The sequence below is a fragment of the Pinus tabuliformis genome, chromosome 1_2 (genome assembly GCF_031772625.1).
Source record: "Pinus tabuliformis cultivar Carrire ecotype Pingquan chromosome 1_2, CPIR1, whole genome shotgun sequence".
In the NCBI taxonomy this organism is placed as follows: Eukaryota; Viridiplantae; Streptophyta; class Pinopsida; order Pinales; family Pinaceae; genus Pinus; species Pinus tabuliformis.
Genome location: NC_142298.1, coordinates 795,790,393 through 795,813,129, shown reverse-complemented (window position 1 = coordinate 795,813,129; position 22,737 = coordinate 795,790,393). Strand labels below are relative to the sequence as shown.

At 39.1% G+C, this 22,737-nt stretch overlaps 1 protein-coding gene across 1 annotated transcript; it reads right to left on the bottom strand.

Moving 5' to 3' along the window:
• Positions 1–263: 263 nt before the first annotated feature.
• Positions 264–21,422, bottom strand: LOC149208300 (uncharacterized). The gene is made up of 3 exons (XM_089395996.1): positions 21,161–21,422; positions 952–1,006; positions 264–814 (listed from the first exon to the last, which is right to left on the bottom strand). Exons 1-3 carry the CDS (start codon positions 21,249–21,251, stop codon positions 658–660), a joined length of 303 nt encoding a protein of 100 aa, XP_089252122.1. The 5' UTR covers positions 21,252–21,422; the 3' UTR covers positions 264–657.
• Positions 21,423–22,737: the final 1,315 nt, after the last annotated feature.

Below are 22,737 nucleotides of genomic sequence, written 5' to 3'. Positions count from 1 at the left end.
TCGTAATCATACTTCAACGCAATAAATAGATCATATAATTATTCCCTCTTTTGAGTGGTTTTTTTGGCAATACTTATCAGATATTATAACGTGCCCAAATATATCACTAGTGTCTGTCAGATTCAGAACTGTCTTGGTACCTCTTAAAAATTATGTAGGCTTCAACAGCCCCAAATTCAAAATACAATGGTGAAGCTTCTACAACAAATAGATTTTTTCCCAAAAAAGAAAACTCAACAAGAAGATTATTATCTCATCAGAGGTATTCAAGAAAAGTTGTCCATTGGATTTAGCTAAGGTGGTTAATAGTAATTCTTGTCCCCACCCAACATCAAATCCCTCTTGTGACATGTTCTGTGGGACAATTGGGGGTGACAGGGTACCAGGGGACTGCGAACAGGACAAGAATAAAAGTGAACATCTCAACAAAGTCCTTTCTGGACAAGGTTGTGTACTACACATCCTCTTTAAAAGCATTACATTGTAAATGTTAATGCTTGGAATATGTCTACTTAAGAATTCTTCGCTGTTTTTGCAGCAGATTAGAAAGAAACAACGACCTAAAATAGCCTGCCCCAAGGACATTTTTAGCATCCAAATCAAAACAACTCATAAAACTCTCACATTGCTGCATAGAGCATGCATATCGATCGTAAACTAGTAAAGTGACTTTAAGGTATTAACTAGTTGTGACTTATTCTGATTCTTAGCCATTTTCTCCTGTTTCTTCTCATTATTTGATATAGCCTTCTCCACTGCCTTGGCTTTTCTAACGAGTTGGCCCCTTCTTTTTGGAGCCATCTTCTTCATGTTTCTGTATATCATGAAAAACAAGCATTAATATCAACAAAGCATCATATATACCGGTTCAATCAAGAAGAATATCCATGTAAATTTATTCAAATAAATTACAAATACACTGATAAAATTACAATGAAACAAAATTATAACCTGTTAAGTAAACTAAGCTTTGACTTTGACGCAATGACTTCTGATGTGTCCATTGCTGCACAGATACCAGACATGGTCAGAAACTCTTATTATTCGGTTCAAATAAACTATCAATAAAGCAAAGAATAAACCAGCAGGAAAAAACAAGGACTCAGGGAGATGACATGCAGAAAAAGGAATCCAGCCCAATCCAACAGATGAGCTGAACTGATAATCAGGCAAGAAGCATCAAAGCAGGGACCAAAGCAACTCACAAAACAAACAACCTACAAAGCATCATAATTTAATCGACATCCAGATTGCAATGGGAATCCAATCTCAGTGCCTAGAAAGGCAAATCCTTCTAGTGAACACGTGCGAAATCATTTCAAAAGATGTTCCATGATGTAGTCAAACATAGAACAACTAAGGTTAATGGTTTTAGCAATAACACAAATAAGGATGCATTCTCTGTGAAAATTTCCTTGATATGCAACAAGTGGAAATATTTCACCCAACTGATAAATTAATTATGCAGTTTATTTTGTTTATGGCAAAATAACGAAATATTCACACTGCAATTTATTCACCAAATAAAATACTGCGGAAGTAAATATAGGAACTGAGAAATATGCTAGCGCACATAAAAATGACACCGTTATTTTTTGACAATTGTTCCTAGAAAAACCCAATGTGGTAAAACCGATGTAGCAGCTAAGGGTTTCTACTATTATGCAGCAGTGAAATATTCTTAGTACAACTGGTTGCCGAAAACTGGCGATCCTCTACAAGATAAATTGGCCACAAAAATTAGTGAGACAAATTTGTCTCACCCTGCACTGATCCAGCTCCAAAACTGGCACCAACTAGGCTCCACGAAACCCTTGCGCTAGCGTTTGTGTCACCCCTGCGCAGGCCCCTGAACGCTCTGCATGGAAGTTTCCTTTGATCAAGCCATTAGCCCAACTCAACCTCTGAGAATGACTCGTTAGCCTCTTCGGAAATTTTCCCGGCCTCCAGCAACTAAATCGACCCTAAGTCAGGCCCAATCGAACTCCGCCTCTAAAGCTCCTGCGCAACCCCACTGAGGAAACATGACCCTCCTGTAGTTGACTCTCTAGAACTGGAAAACTTCCTCCGGACTCACTATCTTTGCCCCTCTCTGTCTCTGCATCCCCTCTCTGGCTCGAATTCTTCTAGCATAAAGTTGCTCTCCAGAAAATCGAATGGCCCAAGGAATCTCACTCTCCAAGTGTGTTTCTCCATCTACCCATCAACCTCTTCTTATAATCCCTAGTTGGGACTTTGACGACCAAGATTAAAACTTAATCGATGGCTGAGATCATCTCCAAGTCGATTCGTGTGAGTTTCCAGACTATCACACATTTCTCAATTAATTCCTACTAATTAACCATTTTTCCTAAGTTAGACTTACGAAAAATTTTGTTATGAATTTAAATTCATAAAAATAATTAAAAATATTAATTATTATCTAAATTAATAAATGCTTAATTATAATCAATTAATTAGTTAAATGAAGAGACATTAGTCCCAAGGGGCATGTCTCTCGGATTAGGCATGGCCAGTCAACTCCTATTAAAGGAGCATTGCCTCAGCCTTTTGTATTCATCATTCGAATTTTATCAATTTTTATATATATTACATTCAGGAATCTGGTGTATTGTTAATTGTCATTCAGCAAATTAGAAATTTATATTTCTAACAGTGGTATCGGAGCCAGAATTCGTCTGGTGACACCCCCGACGTATTGCTGGCCGTCAGGCCCTATGGGCCTCTCATCCTCGGCCTTCTCTATAGTTTCGTTGTTGCTAGACTTGCTCTCGGAACAGTTGTGCAGTTTCCAGCGGACGGGAGGAGCGAGTGTTGTCTGTGCGTTTAAATTGGCATGGAGAACAGCGAAGGTGACGTCTGCAGGGCCACTGTGGAGCAGTCGGCCACCGCGGAAGACCCTTACACTTGTTGTTCGCAGATAGGCGGGCGTCGCAGGAGCCACAAGGCCACGTCTAGGACGTAGCAGGAACCGCAGAGAAGCCACGGTATTAACGTCGGGAAAACATGAGTAGGGTCACAGTCAATGGACGCGACTCCAAAGTGGATCTGTGGCGTCACTTTATTTGCAAAAAAAATTGATTTCATATGATCATTAAAAAATTATATAGTATAATAACCAAAGTTTAATTAATTAATTGCAAAACAAAAATGGGTCTTCAAGAAAAAAACGAAACAAAACGGCAAGCAACAACATTGACGATATGAAAAAAATAGAAGAGGCCATCAACAAGTTAAATAAACGGTTGGATAATGTCGAGAAGTCAGTTAGTAAGCATAACCAAATGACCAATGATATCTCTTACTTAAAAAACTTGATGAGCCAACATTTCGGAGGGATTGATCCACCTTCAACTACACAGAGTCCCAAGACACTGGAAGGTGAGACTTCTCCAGAGCACGAATTCCTGGGCATGAGAAGCAGCAAATACCACAAATTCACTTCGAAGGAAGTCAATATTATACTAAATCTTCCGAAAGTAACCATCTTAAGATCAAAAATGAATTACCTACTTATAATGGTAAGAACTATAAGGGCCCCATCATATGGGTAAATAAGATGGACACCATTTTTTTAGCAAACCCCCACTCGGCCAGCAAGAAAGAGTCATGACTGCATCCAACTACTTAGAAGCAGAAGCGTACAATTGGTTTTTGTGGTGGTCGTCTAAATGTACGGGTTGTTCGTTCAATTGGAAAAACTTTAAAAACGCCCTACTAAAAAGGTTTAATGACGAGGAGGAGGATGATGTCTACGAGAGATTCATTCACCTGAAACAAAAAGGATCAGTGAGTGAATACACTCACGAATGGGAAGTATTAGCAATAAGGCATAGAGGGTTCTCAAATGAAGAGTTGTTAAAAATGTATCGAGCGGAAATATAAACTCCACAAGGCACCATATACCAGTAACGAGAGAACTAACAGATATTCCAAGGGGAAGGCAAGTAAACCATCGTCAGAGAATACTAGCAAGTACGTTCCACCACCATTGCGAAATGAAGGGAAACAACAATCTAGTGTCGAAAGGAAAAAGGATGGCAAATGCTGGAAGTGCGAAGACAAGTATTACACAGGACACAAATGCGCAACACAAAATTTGTACAACTGTGAAGCCGAACAAGAAGAGGAATCTTCAGAAGATAGCTCTGACGAAGAGGACAATGAAGAAAATGCAAACCCTAGTCCAGAATCAGAAGAAGATATGCCACGAATTTCTCTAGCGGCCATCACAGGGATAGCTCAACCACAGACACTGAAGCTTAAAGGTCACATCAAGAAGCAAAAAGTTATCGTTCTAGTAGAATCCGGAAGTACACACAACTTCGTGGATGTCAATGTTGCAAAAAGACTGAACATTTTTGCTTACCCAGTAGCAGATTTAAAAGTTATGGTAGTAGATAGGAAACATAGATGGAGTAGGCAAGTGCCATAAGGTTAAGTTGCAATTAAGTGAATACGCAATGGAGTCCAGTTTTTATACAGTTCCCCTAGGAGGAGTAGATGTCGTTTTAGGGGTACAATGGTTACAAACACTAGGCACGTATTCAACAAATCACATAAAGCAGTTCATTAAATTCAAGTGGGATGGAAGGAAATATAAGTTGTTTGGGTTTCAAGCACCACCAACTCAAGTCATCTCCGCTCAGCAGATGAAGAAACTTATTCGCAAGGGGGCACCAGCATTTGTCGCACAATGTCAGCAATTGGAGTTATTAACAATAGAAGGGACCCACCAGCCATCAGAAATTTCATCCTTGATTCAGAAATACGAGAAGGTTTTTCAAGATCTACCAATGAAGTTACCCCCTGAAAGGCAAATTGAACACATTATCGAAGTCAAACCAAACTCAACACCAGTAAACGTTAAGCCATAGCGTTATCCCCTTCACCACAAGACAGAAATAGAACACTTAATACAAGACCTGCTAAAGCATGGAATCATTACGAAAAGTAGAAGTCCATACGTTGCACCCGTAGTATTGGTCAGGAAGAAGGATGGATCCTTTCGATTATGTATAGATTACAAAGGCTTAAATAGAATCACTATTAAACATAAGTTTCTGATTTCGTTCATTGATGAAATGCTAAATGAACTACACGATGCAGAATACTTTTCCAAATTAGATCTAAGATCAGGCTACTACCAAATACGAGTAAGACTAGAAGACGTCGAAAAGACAACATTCAGAACTCATGAAGGGCATTATGAGTTTAAGGTTATGCCATTTGGATTAACAAATGTGCCAGCTACCTTCCAAGCAACCATGAATGAACTCTTTCACCCTTATCTGCGGAAGTTTGTATTAGTTTTCTTCGATGATATTCTGGTCTATAGTAAGACATGGAAGGAACATCTCAAGCATCTGGAAGAAGTATTGTCTGTATTGGAGAAGAACCAGTTTTACGCCAAGCTATCAAAATGTATGTTTGGGCAAAAGGAAGTTGAATACCTAGGACATGTTATATCCAGGGAAGGAGTCCAAGTGGATCCCAACAAAATCAAGGCAATCAAAGAATGGCCCAAACCCAAGAACGTATCCAAGCTAAGAGGATTTTTAGGTTTAATCGGGTATTACAGAAGATTTATAAAAAGCTATGCACATCTGACAACACCCCTAACCAATTTGTTAAATAAGAATGCTTTTCAGTGGAATGACCAAGCAGACAAGTGTTTTGAGAAATTAAAGGAAGTAATGTCAACCACACCAGTGCTAGCAACTCCTGACTTCTCCAAATCGTTCGTAGTCGAATGTGATGCTTCTGGGTTCGACATTGGAGACGTATTAATGCAGGACAACCACCCTATAACATTTGAGAGCAGGAAACTTAATAAACGAGAAGGTTTAAAATCAACATACCAAAAGGAGATGCTCGCCATCATACACGCTTTAACGAAGTAGCCAATTGGCAATTTTTAATCCGAACTGACCACAGCAGTGTTCAATTCTTACTTCAGTAGAAGACATTATCAACAGAACAACAGAAGTGGATGGAGAAATTGTCAGCTTTCGACTTAGAAATATTGCATAAGAAAGGAAAGGAGAATGTCATAGCTGATGCACTCTCACGTAAGGATGACGACCACACAACATGTGCTGCCATGATAGTTGTTCCGGAATGGTTGGATGAAATACAAGTCGAATATGCCAAGGATGAGGATTGTGACTCCATGATTAAGAATATCAGTCAGTATACCAACTTCGAGTGGAAAAATGATATCTTATGGTAAAAGGGTAGAATTTACCTAACACCCGCATCCAAATTTAAGGCGAAAATACTAAAAGAGTCTCACAATTCCCTTGAAGCCAGACATGTCAGATTCTACAAGACTTACTACAATATTCGATAGTCATTCTATTGGAAGGGTATGAACAAGGAAATTCAGAAATATGTTGCAGAATGTGATATTTGTCAAGAAACAAGAGCGAAAATGTTCCAACTCCAGGATTACTACATCCACTTCACATTCCGAATCAGAAGTGGGAGGAGATTTCGATGGACTTTATTGAAGGATTTCCTGCATCTGACAAGAAGGAAAAAATGTTTGTGGTAGTCGACAGGCTCACTAAATATGCCCACTTTATGGCTATTAAAAAGACTGACAACTAAACAAATTGTTGATGTGTTTTGTAAAAATATTTACAAGCTACATGATTTTCCTAAGGTCATCGTCAGCGATAGAGATGTAAGGTTTAACGGCAAATTTTGAAAGGAATTATGTCACCAAGCAGGAATATCCCTCAACATGAGTTCGGCCCATCACCCCCAAACAGATGGGCAAACCGAAATCGTTAATAAATGCTTGGAAACATATCTTCGTTGTTTCGTTACATATAAACAAAACAGATGGACCCAATGGCTACACCTGGCAGAATGGTGGTATAATACCATGTACCACACTTCAACTAAAATGACACCTTTCCAAGCCTTATATGTTTATGAGCCACCCAGGTGGAAAGACTTTGCACTCCTTGATTCCAGGGTACCAGCAATTAAAGACCACCTAGTAGAAAGTCAAAGGATCATCAACTTACTAAAAGAAAATCTAATCATGGCTCGTAATAGAATGAAACAACCCGACCAACACCACTCTGAAAGAAAGTTCGAGGGGGGAGATTGGGTCTTTGTTAGACTCCAACCTTATAAGAAACTATCACTAAAACAGCGAGGGAAGAATAAATTATCACCTAAATATTATGGGCCATATTAGATAATCAAAAAAATAAGTAGCGTAGCTTATGGATTAAAGTTACCTGATAATTGTCAAATCCATAATACCTTTCATGTATCAAGTCTCAAGACAGTATTAGGGCAAAACCAAATAGCACAAACAGAATTACCAGAGACCAATGAAGAAGGAAGAATAGTCTTCAAATCTGAAGGTATACTTGCTACCCGAGAAAATGTTTTATGGTCCAAGACAATAAAGTTATACCTCATCAAGCACCTTAAGGGGAAGGCAATGTTATGAATTTAAATTCATAAAAATTATTAAAAATATTAAAAATTATGTAAATTAATAAATGATTAATTATAATCAATTAATTAGCAATTAATTAGTTAAATGAAGAGACATTAGTCCCAAGGGACATGTCTCTCTAATTAGGCATGGCCAGTCAACTCCTATTAAAGGAGCATCGCCTCAGCCTTGTATTCATCATTCAAATTTTATCAATTAATAATATATATTACATTCAGGAATCTGGTGTATTGTTAACAGTGATTCAGCAAATTAGAAATTTATATTTCTAACAAATTTAAATAATGATCAATTAATTTAATCGAGCTATCTCTATGTGGAATTTTCGGAAACGATTTCTCGGTTTTCGAAAACTCTTGTGTTTTAGCCTCTCCACAAAGTTTTGAGACTAGAACACCTGATGCTACAAAAACTAACACTCCCTCTTAGCGAGGAAGGTGTTCTCGTGCTGTACTTTTGCTACAACACCCTGTCTCTACATCATCCTCCATACACACTGTTGATGTCTAACAACTGTGATTGCCTGCCACTACCCACCAACTACTGTGCAACTTTGATGTTGCATGTGTTGTCGCTAACACTACAATGTACAACCTATCTTGCTATCAACTCTGCATCTGCACTACAACTCAACTCCCTCTCAACTGTTGTTGCTACTGCAACTATAGCAACTAAGAAGCATTCAAAATACTGAATCAACTATCTCTGTGTTGCAGCTGTCTCTTGAGTCTCTGACTGCTACTAGCCTCTGCACTGTCTACTGGGAAGCCTGCGTTGATGTTGATTCTGCATTGTGCCTCTTGCACTACTATCAACACTGCTTTGCGCTCCTCAGCATCTAACTGCAACTAGTCTGCAATTGTCACTCTGGAACTGATTGCACAACTAACACTAATCCTCCTGCGACTGAACACTATGGGCCCATGTAGCAAGGGTACTGATCCATGAGGAAACACCATTTGTGCTCACCTCGATGGACACTGCCCAAATCTCTGCGTAACTTTGGGACAAAGCTCCATATCGCCCCACCTCACTCCTAGAGGTATAACTGCAAACATAGAAAAATCTTCCTCTAGCCTAAAGGAAAATTTATCTATCTTTGCAGATGTTGTCGCTTGACCCTGCTTCTCTTGCTTGTCCTTCTTCCTCTTAGGACACTAAGTATTGTAGTGGCCAAACTTGCCACACTTGAAGCACTTGATCTTTGACAGATCATTTTTCTTCTTCTTTTCCCCTATGAGCCTTGTCCCTAACTGGGACCTTTTGCCTTCCCTTTCAATGCAAGGGTCGCATTGTCTTCCTTCTTCACACTTTTCGATCCCTTGTTGTTGCCGCTAATGGAGCTCTTTACTAGAGATCACCTCATCACCTCTTGTTGCAGGTTTGACAACATTCAGTCCCACCCTGATAATGTATCTTGTCCCAAAATGCCTTGGATGAAGATCTCCCATTCCTCTAAGACATTGTTCAAGGCCAAACACAAAAGATCTATAGGTTGAGGTGCTTCTTCTATGGTTGCAAGTTGATCTTGGATATCCTAAATTCTAGTGAGAAAGGGATCTATGCCTTCACCCTTTTGCATCCTGGTGTTCCTCAACTTTTCCTTCAAGAACATCTTTCGTTGCTCGGAAGGATTCTGATCTAGCCTTGAGAGAGCATACCACACTTCTTTAGTTGTGTTCTTTGCCAGATATATGTGGGAGTACATGGTCTCGAACTCCATCCAGGATCATCCTCTTCGCCTAGGCCATCTCCTTCTTGAATTCTTTATGTTGATCAACATTAGTAGGTTTAGCCACACCGTTTTCTGCATAGACTCCATCCAGGATCATCCTCTTCGCCTGGGCCATCTCCTTCTTGAATTCTTTATGTTGATCAACATTAGTAGGTTTAGCCACACCGTTTTCTGCATAGACTTTAGGCCATGCTCATCTAGCAAGAATAACATCCTGGCCTTCTAAATGATGTAGTTGGACGCTCCTTCCAACTTGTCTTGATCTTTAAGCCTAACTGTGGCCCTCTTTGCAAAAACTCGACCTGGGGTGGAAATCTTCCTCTTTCCCTTGCTCGGTTGTTGGCTCTACTATTCGTACTCTTCCTTGGAGTGAGAAACTATGCTTGCTACTTGTTGATTTCTGTAGCATTGGTTGTACTCTAGCCTTAAGATTTTGCAGAGGCTAAGACACATGCGTTCACCAATACCCAGAAATCGTTTGGGAAAAATCCACCTAGAGATGGTTTAATTAAAATAATTAGTCATTTTTAACATATTCCTAAGTCTAAACTTAGGAAATGTGATTAATTAAATGTGATTAATTAAATGGTATTAATTAAATTTGGTACGAAACTTCTAGAAGAAGACGAGGATCAACTCCCAATTAATCTTAGCCCTTGATTATGATTTAATATTGGTCGTTGGTGCTCCAACGACAAATTATAAAGAGGAGCTTGGTGGGCACTTGGAGAACACACCGAGATAGTGATTAGATTTCTCAAGAGTGGCAGCGCTGAGTTGTCGAAGAGAGATCGAGTGATCTTCTTGCAGTGATGGTCAGGAATAGTAGACCGGAGGGAAGTTTTCCAATTCAGGAGAGTGCGGGGCAAAGAAGGTAACAAGAGGTTCAGAGAGGCAGCGCAGTGCCACGCAGAGGCAACAAAGAGCTTCAGAGGGAGTCCGTAATTTTGCTGGGAGAGTCAAAATCTAGTAACAGAAGTCGAGGTGTGATACCGGAGGGCCAGAAGTCGAAGTTCCAAAGGCAAATCGACCAGCAAGAAGGGTGATGTAGTTCCTAAAAGTTGTGACGCAAATCTACGTAGGCTAACGCAGAGGCAACGTGGAGCTAGCCATCGAGAACTTGGATCAGATTCAAATTTCCAGTGACAGTGTGAGATTTTTCTCACTACCTCTTTGCTAGTTTATTCTCTGTATTAGATTACCATTTTGGGCATCTAAATATTTGTACTCAGAAACCACTGCATATTAATAAAACCCTCAGCAGCTGCACCGGTTTCCCCAAGTTGGGTTTTTCTGGGTGCATTGGTCCAACAACAACAGTGTAATTGTGTGTGTTTATTTCTCTCCTGTGCGGTATTTTGTTTCCACAATATTTTACATTGTGAAGGCTGCAGTAGATTTTATTTCGCTGTTTACTGTGCAACACTGCAAATAACTTGATTAAAAAATTAACAAGTAGGAGAAATTTAATCAGTTGTTGCAATAAGGAACTCAGGTCACTGACTTTTCACACTGCTACTGCTGACTGCAACTGAAAATTTGGATTTTTCTGAAGCTAGAAACCCTCTGAGAGAAACTCTTTCAGTGTGTTATTTCTCTTCTTACTGGCACTAATTTTTCTCTGCAAACTGTTGCAAAAAACCCTCTTTGCCCAAAACAACAATCTGCTCTACAAAAATAATGTTGAATTGTTGCTCCATCTGCCTGCCAAAATCACTATTCTGGATAAGTCGAATTTTCTGCCACCTTGCAACTGAAAATCGAACCCTTTGTTCGACAATTCGCACTACCCGGCTAGGCACTACGCAACCCCATAAAAATTTTGCCTGCTGCTCCCTCTGAACAACAAAACTTTATCTCTTCCGCTTTTGAGCTTCTTGTCTATCAAATATTCTGATACCATGTGAAAATTTCCTTGAAATGCAGCAACTAGAAATTTTTCTCCTAACTGATAAATTAATTATGTAGTTTATTTTGTTCACGGCAAAATAACGAAATATTCACACTGTAATTTCTTCACCAAATAAAATATTGTGGAAGCAAAGATAGGCACTGAGAAATATGTCAACGAACACATAAAAATGACACCATTATTTTTGGACAATTGTCCCCAAAAAAACCCAATGTGGAAAATCGGTGCAACAGCCGAGGGTTTTTATTATTATGCATCAATGAGAAATTTTGAGTACAATTGGATGCCGAAAGTTGGCAATCCTCTACAATATAAACTAGCCACAAAAATTAGTGAGACATTTGTCTCATCTGACACTGATCGAGCTCCAAAATTGGCACCAACAGGGCTCCACAAAACCCCTACGTCATTCTCTGTGTCACCCATGTGCAGGCCCTCGAACACTCTACCTGGATCATTTGTCTCAGCTGACACTAATCCAGCTCCAAAATTGGCACCAACAGGGCTCCACAAAACCCCTGCATCATTCTCTGTGTCACCCATGTGCAGGCCCTCGAACACTCTACTTGGAAGTTGCCTTTGATCAAGCCATCAACCCAACTCAGCCTTTGAGAATGACTCACTAGCCCCTCCGAAAATTTTCCCAACCTCCAGCAACTGAATCAACGCTTTGTCTGGCCAAATCAAACTCTACCATTGAAGCTTTTGCACAACCCCACTGAGGAAACTCAACCTTCCTGTCGCTGACTCTCTAGAACTGAAAAGCTTCGCATGGACTCACTATCTTTGCATCCCCTCTCTAGCTTGAACTCTTCCGGCAGAACATTGCTCTTTAGAAAATCGAATTGCCCAAGGAATCTCGCTCTCCAAGTGTGTTTCTCCATATACCCATCGACCTCTTCTTATAATCTCCAGTTGGGACTCCAACGGCCAAGATTAAAACTTAATCGATGGTTGAGATCATCTCCACGTCGATTTGTGTGAGATTCTAGATAATTCACACATTTCTCAATTAGATTTTATTAATTACCCATTTTTCCTAAGTTAGAATTAGGAAAAATTTAAATGATGGTCAATTAATTTAATTGAGCTATTTTTGGATGGAATTTCTAGAAACGATTTATGGGTTTTGGAGAACACCTGTTTTTTAGCCTCCCTACAAAGTTTCGAGACTAGAACACCTCCGATGCTACAAAAACTAACATTCTCAACTCTTCACTTTATTTTTCATGGCTAAATTTCCCACCCTAACTCTTAATGCACTTGAAAATTAACATCACATCAAACCTTCCACCTCTGGAAATTCTGGGCTTTTATTATGTATAAGGTATCCTCTCTCGTAGTCTTAAGAGAGGTTCCTCCAACTTCAATTGCAAGCCAGCATTAGTTGTTATGCCATCTATGACGTTCCTCGTTGAGACAAAGGGTTGTAGCATTGTATGGTTCCTAGTCATCATTCTGTCCATATACTTCACTAATTACTGTTATGGGATACAACAACAGAGAGAGAATTACCACAAACAAACAAAAAAATTGGCATCCAACTGTCTATCCTATGCAGATGAACCTTTTAGAAATAAAACCACAAAAGTCAGTGGTCAGGTGCACTTTCTATGTTATTTGAACTTCCCAATATCAATTCATTCAGCAAAGCGATTACTTCGTCAGAAACTAACAAGTAAAAATTAATTTAGTAACCATCTGGACGTAGAGTTATCTCAGATGCCATGCTTCTCTTATAACCGGTGAAATGGCTATTTAACTAGAGGTCTCTTGCTAGTTTAAATGGAAGATATTTAATAAAGAATCCACTATTTCTCCCTTGTCAAAAGGGAGATTCTATATTACAGTCATACAACATTTTGCTGTATAATAAGGCTCCTTTTGTTCTTGGCTGAAAGGATACTCAGGCACTCCGTTAGTATAATGTATGACAAATTTACAAGTGCCATTGAGTATTGATTACTTGATTGTACTTATAACGTATTCATGGATGTCAATGAACCCTTTTCCAAATATTCATCCAATTATTTAATTGTCAGCTGGGTTAGTTTATCCATATTCTTTGCATTTTTCTTGTCATAAATTTCTTCCTCCCACTGCTCCCTCATCACCCACTTCTTGGAGTAACAAACTCATTCAAGGAAGTTTAGTTTCCCCTGCTCAACTTTTACTAGCCCAACTTCTTGTCTTCTCTTCACCCAATGCTATTCTCCCACTTTTAAAGCAGGTTTTAAATTTCTACAGTAGGGCATTAAGGCAATCTCTAACTAGATGTAAATATCATGGCATGCAATTATCAGTATTTGCAAACCACAATTTCATCACCAACTAGTTACATCAAATCAAATCTAATAATGATAAATGTATGCTCTCAACGAGTCATTCCTCCAAATTAATCAATAGAGATTCTAGAAAAAGTAGATGACATTCTCATGTTTGTCATCCCAATTTTTTTATATGTTGTTGGGAATTCTCCAATATCTTGGAAGATTCATTTCATTTCAAAGTTCACCATTAGGTTGGTTGTTTGACTCGTACAAAATTTACCGGGATATTCTATCCTAACAAATTAAAATAACAAAACAGCACATGAAAACCACTATTATCAAAAACCATAGAATTTTGCTCTGTGACTCATACCATGCTGAAACTGGAGACACCTCTATCAGGTAAGCTTGTTATTACCATTTTCTTCTATTTTGGGTGTTGATTTCTTCTAAAAAAATCTTCTAAACATTTTGTTTAAGACTTAAAGATTTGGTCACAAACCACGTTCCAGAAAGGACTTCAGGGACTTGGGGATGCCAGAGAACATCCCAGACTAGTATAGGGAGCATCCCCAAGTACCCAGATATGTGTACTAAAATATTTGATATCGTAGAGATATGGCCCACATGTATCAAAGATGTTTAGGATTCCTGAAACATAATATTTATTTTCTTTATGACTTGAGGAAATTAAAAACAGAAAGTGATACATACCCCTAGTCAAACTAACACAACCAGTTTATCACATGAAAAATGTATCCAATCCTTTGCGTCAACAAGACAAAGTTAAATAAATTCAAATCAAAATACTGAATTCATTTCAAACCCGATTGTGCATTTTTCACCTCTGAAACGGTTATCATCATGCCTTCAGCTTAAAGGGGGAGGGGTGGGAGCTCCTCTACCTCCCCTGAGATCACCACTTTCTGTTTACTGGTTTCCTAAATCAGCACAGCCGTTAAACACCCACTGGCCACATCATTAGAAAGCTGGATAACGTACCTGAGGTTCTGTTTCACTCTCACACTCATAAAGTATGGATCTAAAGCACACAAACAAGGGTCTGCTCGATCAATTCACCTATATTTGGCTGTCTCCTCATGCAATGGTTACCTGGGTTGACAAAAATTAGTGCTCTTCGATCAAAGACCATTTCTTTGTCTTTCTGTGGTCAAGGGTTTTTTGCCTCTCTTCAACCAAAAGGCAGACCGTGATTTAATCTTTAGGAGCGGCCCATATTTTTTAGGCTCTCAAGGAGTGTATCTAAACAAAAGGACCTAGGACTTTAATCCAGAAAATAACATATCTTCTACAATCAGGGTATGTGTTTGTTTGCTTCACCTTCCTCTACATTGCTGCAATGAGGAAATTGTCAGGAACATAGGAAACTCTTTGGGAAAATAAATAGATCAAGATAAGCCATGAGACAAAATGTTTGCCTGTTCCTAACTATGTGTGGAATTAGATCTAGAGAAGGTGTTAGAAAATCAAAAGGCAGAAAGATTTTTTTCTCTTGATAGTTTCTTGTGATTTCTATGAATTCTTATTATCTTCTTTTATCTTATCATCAAGCAGCTACCAAAAGCATATGAAGATAACATAACAAGGGCACAGAATATAGGTTCTCAACCAGGGCTAAAAGCCTAAAACCCTCTTCTAGGGGAAAACCCAAAAAAAAATCTTCTCCTCTTAGAACCAAATCAAATGAGAAAACCAAGACTTTTTACCTAATCAAAAGACCACCTCCAATCCACAAATTCAGCCTCCCAAGATGATTAGTCAAACTGCTTCAATCCTGCAACAACTCAGATTTTGGCTCTACTGCATACCTGCAACTTCGGCCCTCCTACAGCAACCCAGAAACTCGCACGTGTGGCAGAAAGGAGAGAAAAATTGTCTTCAAATCCCTCGCTAGGGCTCCTCCTAGGTATTTCGCACTCCTTTCTTACTTCTGCAACTTCAAATTGAAACTTGCTTGATGGATGTCCAAATTAGGTCAAGTAGCACTGCTTTTATAGTCATTATGTGAGGTCGAATTCCTTCAATGAGGCTAACTTGACTGGAGGTCAGACTGAGTTGGTGGAGGCACAAAATACATTTTTGACGAAGAAATCAATTTCTTTCTTGACATACAAAGCCCAAGAAGGGTCTAGATCATAAGGAAAAGGACTATCACTCATGATATAAACCCTAGAAGCACTCAATGGGTGCTTTGACCTAGAAATAAAATAAATGAAGCATGAAACCCATGCTTATAAATAATTTTGTTACAATATTTTTTTTTTGATAAATACATTACATCATGACTTAAATACAAGTATGAAGATTGATACTAGTTACATTTCTCAACACTCCCTCTTAACTAGGGAGGTATTCATAATTGTTCAACCAGTACAAGGTTAACCTCAATTTAAAATGTTCTTAAGAATAGTATAACAACATACACAATGCTTGCGATACCCTCACTGCCAAGGTCTCCTCCTAAAGGAGACTAGGGTGTCATCTAGGCAATTGCCACTATAGGTACCATCAAGCTTACAACCTTGGTATCCATCCAACAGGATATACATACCATCTAGGTCTCCATGCCCTGACACCAACCTTTACAAGGATCCAGGTATCAACGCTAAACCGGAGCTCCACACGGTACCTTGCCTCATTGGGATCTAGACATCAACTGGGATCTCAATATTAAACAGGCCATGATGTCCTCCCAAGTACCATCATACAGGTAGTTTTATGGTACTTCATCTTTCTCTTTCAACCAAAATAGAAATATCCACCAATCCGAGCATGCTCCTTAAAATAAACTAACTTCTTGTTGAGAAAAACATTAGCTACTTGTTCATTTGTTGGCACGTATTGTAGCTTCTTGATCCCATCTAGTATCAAACTTTCAATGTATATGTTCTTGTATGCTAGCTCAAAACTTCATGGTCTTCAATTATTTCTGATGTTGATTAGGTCATCACAATATCCAAACACATCTTGATGGAAGCGTTCTTCTTCAAATTTCTTCAGCAACACCAAACTCAATTTCAACACTTTCGAAAACATCCAATTTTTTGTTTACAACTTTATGAATAACCATTTGTAGTGCTTTAGTGTTTCTTCAATCTTCATTCCTTCTTCATAGTCTTCACTATCGCTGTCATAATATGCCCTCCCTCTTAACTGGGGAAATATACACTTTCTTTATCTAAGCTTCTGTCAGGCCAGGAGGTAACTCCTCAAATCAAATCATATTATTCATTCAGGTTGTTCATTATTATATACAAGAGGGAGTGACTATTCAGTTCATCTCTCGATGACTCTCCATTTTCTTTATTATTTATTTACACTAATTATAGTTGTTCACCCAATCCCTATGATTAGGTGTCAACATCACCCCCTTAATCTAAAGGGATGTTGGTGAGTCCAAGCATCATTTTGAATCTTTCAAGCTTTTCTCTTCCAAGCGCTTTGGTGAACATATCTGCAATTTGTTCATTAGTGGAACAATGGCGAAGATGGATTGCTTTGGCCTCGACATGATGTCAAATCAGAGGATATTTTGTATTGATGTGCTTTGTTCAATCATGGATCTTTGGGTTCTTGGCCAACTTTATTGCTGAGGTATTGCCAATCATGAGTGGAGTCAGTTGTACTTGTTTTACCTGCAAATCTTCAAGAATTTTCCTGAGCCACACAATTTCTTTTGTTGCCTCAGTTGCTGCCACATATTTTGCCTCTATTGTGGAATATGCTGGAACTGATTGTTTGCGTGATCTCCACGAGACAGCTCCTGATCCAAGACTCATAGGATAACCTGAAGTAGATACCCCAGTTTCTTTATCTCCATCAAAGTCTGAATCAGAGTATCCAATCAAGCTGAAGTTGCCCACCTGTGTATACTTGATTCCAAAGTCTTGAGTTCTCTTCAAGTATTTTAGAACTCTTTTTGCAGCAGACTAATGTCCCTCACAAGGCTTTTGCATAAACCTGGAGAGGGTTCCAACAACAAACGAAATGTCTGGTCTGGTAGTAGTTAGGTAGTTGAGACTTCCTACAAGTTGTCTATACTTTGTTGCCTCCTCAAATTCTTTTGCTTCAATGGATGTGAGCTTTAAGTTTTGTTCCATTGGAGTAGTCAGAGGATTGCATTCAGTCATGCCAAACCTATTCAACAGATCTCCAATGTATTTCTTTTGAAAAAGGAATATGGACCTTGGATGTTGAATTACTTCAATACCAAGATAGTAATGAACATAGCCCAAATCAGTCATTTCAAAACCTTTCCTCAATTCCTTCTTTATGGATGCAATGTAGCTCTCATTGTTCCCTGCCATCAAAATATCATCTACATATACCACAAGATATACAATTGTTTTGCCAACCTTCTTGACAAACAAAGTTGCATCATCAAGATCATAATGTTTGAAATTGAGTTTCAGAAGATGCTCAGTTAGTTTTTCATACCAGGCTCGTGGTGCTTGTTTGAGGCCATACAAGGATTTCACAAGTTTGCATACTTTATGTTCATGTCCTTTCACAGCAAATCCTTCAGGCTGGGACATAAAAACATTCTCTTTTAGATCTCCATTCAAGAAAGCAGTTTTTACATCCATTTGATGGACTTTCCAACCGTTCTGAGCTGCTAGGGCAAAGAGTGTCCGGATGGTAGCCCATTTTGTTGTGGGGGCAAAAGTCTCCTCATAATCGACCCCTTCCTTCTGTGCAAAACCTTTTGCCACAAGCCTGGCTTTGTGCTTGTCAAGTGAGCCATCAGCTTTATACTTGTTCTTGTAGACCCACTTGCAGCCAATTGGTTTGGTTCCCAATGGAGGATCAACCAGCCTCCAAGTGCCATTCTTTATTAAGACATCATACTCCTTTTGCATTGCTTCCTTCCATTCATCATGAGAAGCAGCTTCTTTGAAGGAAGTTGGTTCAAAATCTGTAGACAAATTCAATTCACGATCATAAGAAACATCCATATCAACAGGTGAATCAGAGTCATCTACATCACCTCCATTTTGCCGGTTTGAATTTATAGTTCTTGTCTTTCCAACCTCATCAGGATGAACACTTTCAAGCGTCTTTGTCAGCCACTTTGGGGGACCTTTCTCAAATGGTCCAGGCTGCTCCGTTGATTGAGTTGGGACTGAATCAAGATTGAGTCTCCCAATTTTGTCAATCACATCACTCAAAGTATCATTCGTTGTTGGAGTTTCATGCGGGGGAGAGAGTGCTTCAGAAGAAGATTCCAAAGGTTGATCTAGTATAGGAATCCCCCCTTCAAGATGTGGAATTTGATTATCAAATTCTTGAAATGATTTTGCACTTGCGAATCTATCCAAGCGATCAAGTTGTCGCTCAACAACATTGTCAGTTTTGGATGATTCAAGAAAGATTACATCTGTAGATATAACAAACTTTTTATTGACTTCCTCAACCAAATGGCCAATTCTAAACCAATCCATTTGGTTGATCTTAATTGATTTCAATAGGAGATCTGCAATGTTTTGAGAATATGCAGTAATGGAGGAGGAGCCATGACTTGCAAGAAACACTCCACCACTAGCAAAAACACCACAAACATTATTAAATGTTGGTTTCTAACATTTGTTCAACCATCAAGCCTATTTTTAGATCCTAGTCTAGGTATTGAGCTAGACAATATAGTAGCTCCCCTAGGCCATCCCTTTCCTCAACCAAATGGCCAATTCTAAACCAATCCATGGGTGATAAGCCGACTTCAAAGTTCAAAGATGACACAAAGGATTGTGGGGAGGCCAACATTAAATGGATTTGAGAACCAGTTACACATAGTCCAAACCATGAGGAGAATTCAAAAATTCGCAGCACATCTTATCTTTGCATGTACATTGTAGACCCATGTCCAGACTCCTTTGTGATTGACATGTGTCAAGACATGTCCAAAACATAGGCACATTATGTCCACAAACCAAACATCAAGATTTGTATCCCCTAGCCTAAACCCCATGAGTCTAATAACTTAGATTGTTATAATTTATATGAATAATAATAAGACCTAAGACAATATTGCCTTGCAAGTGGGACATCTCGTCATTCAAGAATCTAGGGGAGAAATGGCCTCACTTGAAACTATTTTGCTACTATTGTGATTATTGAAAAGAGTAGCTACAAGCTAGCTAGAAATATTGAAAAGCATACATGGAATCTGAAAAAGTGATATGAATGATAATTCTAGGGAACTTTCGAACAGACCGATTTTGACTCGTGGAAGGCAATAATAAGTAGTGGGCAAGGTAGGCTTTGAGGACATTCTCAGACTTATGGAAAGAGATATGAGGCTTAATGATGTATATTTTGATTTCAATCTTGAAATAGCAGATACAATGAATTTTTCATGGAAAGAAGAAAGACCTGAGTTAATAATATACACTAACATGCAAGTTCAACGAATCTTAGAAATGCTTGAGCAGTGGCAACAAATGGTTAACATCATCTTTGTTTGCAAATTCATTATCCTTTCCAACTCTCAAGGTCGAATTCTTCACATTCAAACAATCCATTGACTTTACTCAAATTATTTGTTTACTAAATGGTGGAGATAAGAAAACTCGATATAGCCTTTGGAGATCTCTCCACCTAGCTTCCGCACCAAGAGTGCTTGGCAAGGCTGTCTCCAATGAGATTTACCAAGGTTCTGTGGAACAGCTATCAGACCTAAATTAGTCTTGGACAGATGTTAAATTTTGGATTTTGATGTTTGGGCAGCAAGATTTTCGATTATATTGAATCTAGTGGCTATAATGTTGAGTGATTTCATGGATGCTTCAGTGTGTTTTACTAGTCGAGCGGCTAGCCAGTGGATAGCCCAAATGAGCGTTGTATGCCTATATATCGTCTTGTCTTCTAGAAGGTATTTAGATTGGTTTTATCCATGCTATTTGGCTGTTTCTAGTCATGGAGGTGCTTCATGCCAGATCATGTAACTTTTTCTGTTAAAGAATAATTGGACTATCTTTTAGGAAAAAAATGAAAAGAAAATAGCCCCACTGTGTGAGAATATGTGAGAGATAACCGCAAAGGTTAGCTAATTCAATTGAACCATCTGCCAAAGACATATCACCAGCGGGGAGGTTGTATGTCACAGGGTCAAATGCAGTCAATTCCCATGGAATTCCCAGACACTATTTTGACTGGCGGTTCCTCCATTAAGATATTCCAGGTAAAAGGGGATCCTCCATGGTTTCCCAGGAAAAGGAGAAAAAAATAGAACATATGTGTGTGAGGGGGAGAGAGTAAACAACCTACCCTGGGCTTAATCCTGTTTTACATATATAGAGAGAGAGAGACCTACTCTGAGCTAAATCCTGCCTGTATTGGACAAGTCCACAAATTCAGAATTTTGAAAAAGATTATGCCAAACTAATTCCCACTGGACCTGCACAGGCATGACATCTCCAAAGCCTAACCAAGATTTGGGGCTAAGGATAGGGTTTAAAGTTAAATTACTCATATGGGAAGGCTGTCAAGGGTTCGAGGTTAAAATGACCTTTTAAGGTCTAAAAATTTTGAGACGGCGGACGACTCAATTAGGTTGAACGCCTGCAGGTCTCTTTATTGCTCAACCGGAATATTTAAAATACAAAAACCAATGTTGGAAGGCTTGTGGACAAAATTCCAGAGAAAGGCCAAGATTGCAATTATATGAACAATGGTTCTTTAGTTTCGAAAACAAAATAAAAAACCACCTTATATAGATATCAAATACAGTAGAATGAAAGTACCTTCAACGGCGCCATTTTTGGGTGAATCTGTGGATATATCCATGGAAACAGGCCCATCTTTGCTCTTCTGTTTATTCTTCTTCTTCGCCATTGAATGTGCCCTATTCCTATACCGCGTTACACAGAACAACGAACTCGGAACCTCAAGGTCATTTATTAGATATATTTGTAAAATACAGAATAAGATTGCAAGAGTTTAACGTGCGTATCAGTAGTAATAAAAAAGTTAAAACACATAGAAAAAAGGAACATGCAATTGCATACAAAGAGGGTGCTAAATGTGTTTTTCTATTGAATTAATCGATATCTATACGTATTAGTTCCAATTTTACACTGGTTTAACATATTTGCTAAATGTGTTTTTCTATTGAATTAATCGATATCTATACGTATTAGTTCCAATTTTACACTGTTTAACATATTTATTTTAATAAATTATTCTGGTAAAAATAAAAACTAAAAATTTTATTTTGGTAAATTATTTAAAAAAAAAATCATTTAGGGTAGCTCGAGTGGTAGTAGTGGCTATGGAAATGAAGTCTAAATTCGTAGTCAAATCTTGTGCTACCATGTCCCATTAGTAGATTAATAATGGACATATAAACATGAAAATCAAAGAATCTTACCAAACTTTTGCAACAAAAATAAAAAAAATCACTTAAATCATTTTTTTTAATTGTATATATCATAACCTAATAATCATCCTAACCTATAATAGTAATATATATTGTATATTCCCGGATGCGGGTGGCGGGACGGCAACAATGGGCATGCCACATGCTATGCATGGGCTGCCCCGTGTAGACAATACGGCCTCCATATGAAGGCCGTCAACCAGCACCTGAACCCACTGCTGCGTTTAATGGAGTTAATGGTGAGGGCGGTAGGTTTATGGGGCTGTACAGGGCACTTAATGCGCGCCTGTATCGAGAGCATGAGGCAGAGCATAACAAGAGCAATGGAGGGTGCAGGGAATGTATGTCGGGCGAATTTGGGGAAAGAAGGAATTGCAGAGAGCCGAGGCGGTGGCAGCTCCATCCACTTCATCGTCGGGTGTCTGGTGGTTACTATCGCTGCCATAGCCTCTCTGGTTGTTGGTCCTGTAGCCGGAAGCACTTGGCTCAATTGCTGGGTGAGAACCGGAATTGGTCCACCTTGCCACCAAGGAACGGGTCTCAGAGAGGAAATTGGGCACCAGAGAAAGATTTGGGAGGTAATTGGTTCAGTCTTCGACTCCAAGCTCACCTGCACACACACAAGAGCAGAATCAGTTTCACCATGGCTAAACTCCGTCAGCGACAGCCGTGTAGAAGAGGTCCAGCTAGAGGCTCTTCCTCGCGAGCTCCAGCAGTGGATGAACATCACCACTGTTGTTGCTGCTACTGCCATCGAAGAGCCAAAGCCACTCCACTTCCAATCAGCCAGTTTTTGGAGGTTGGAAGTGCTGAAGAGGACAAATCAGAACTTCCCTCCTTTGGCTCAGTGGTTTTCACATTGCCGAGGGCTGAGAGCTTCCCAGGGCTCAGTGCCCACATCTCAATTATGTTCACCAGATCTCTGGAAGGAAATGGGGAATC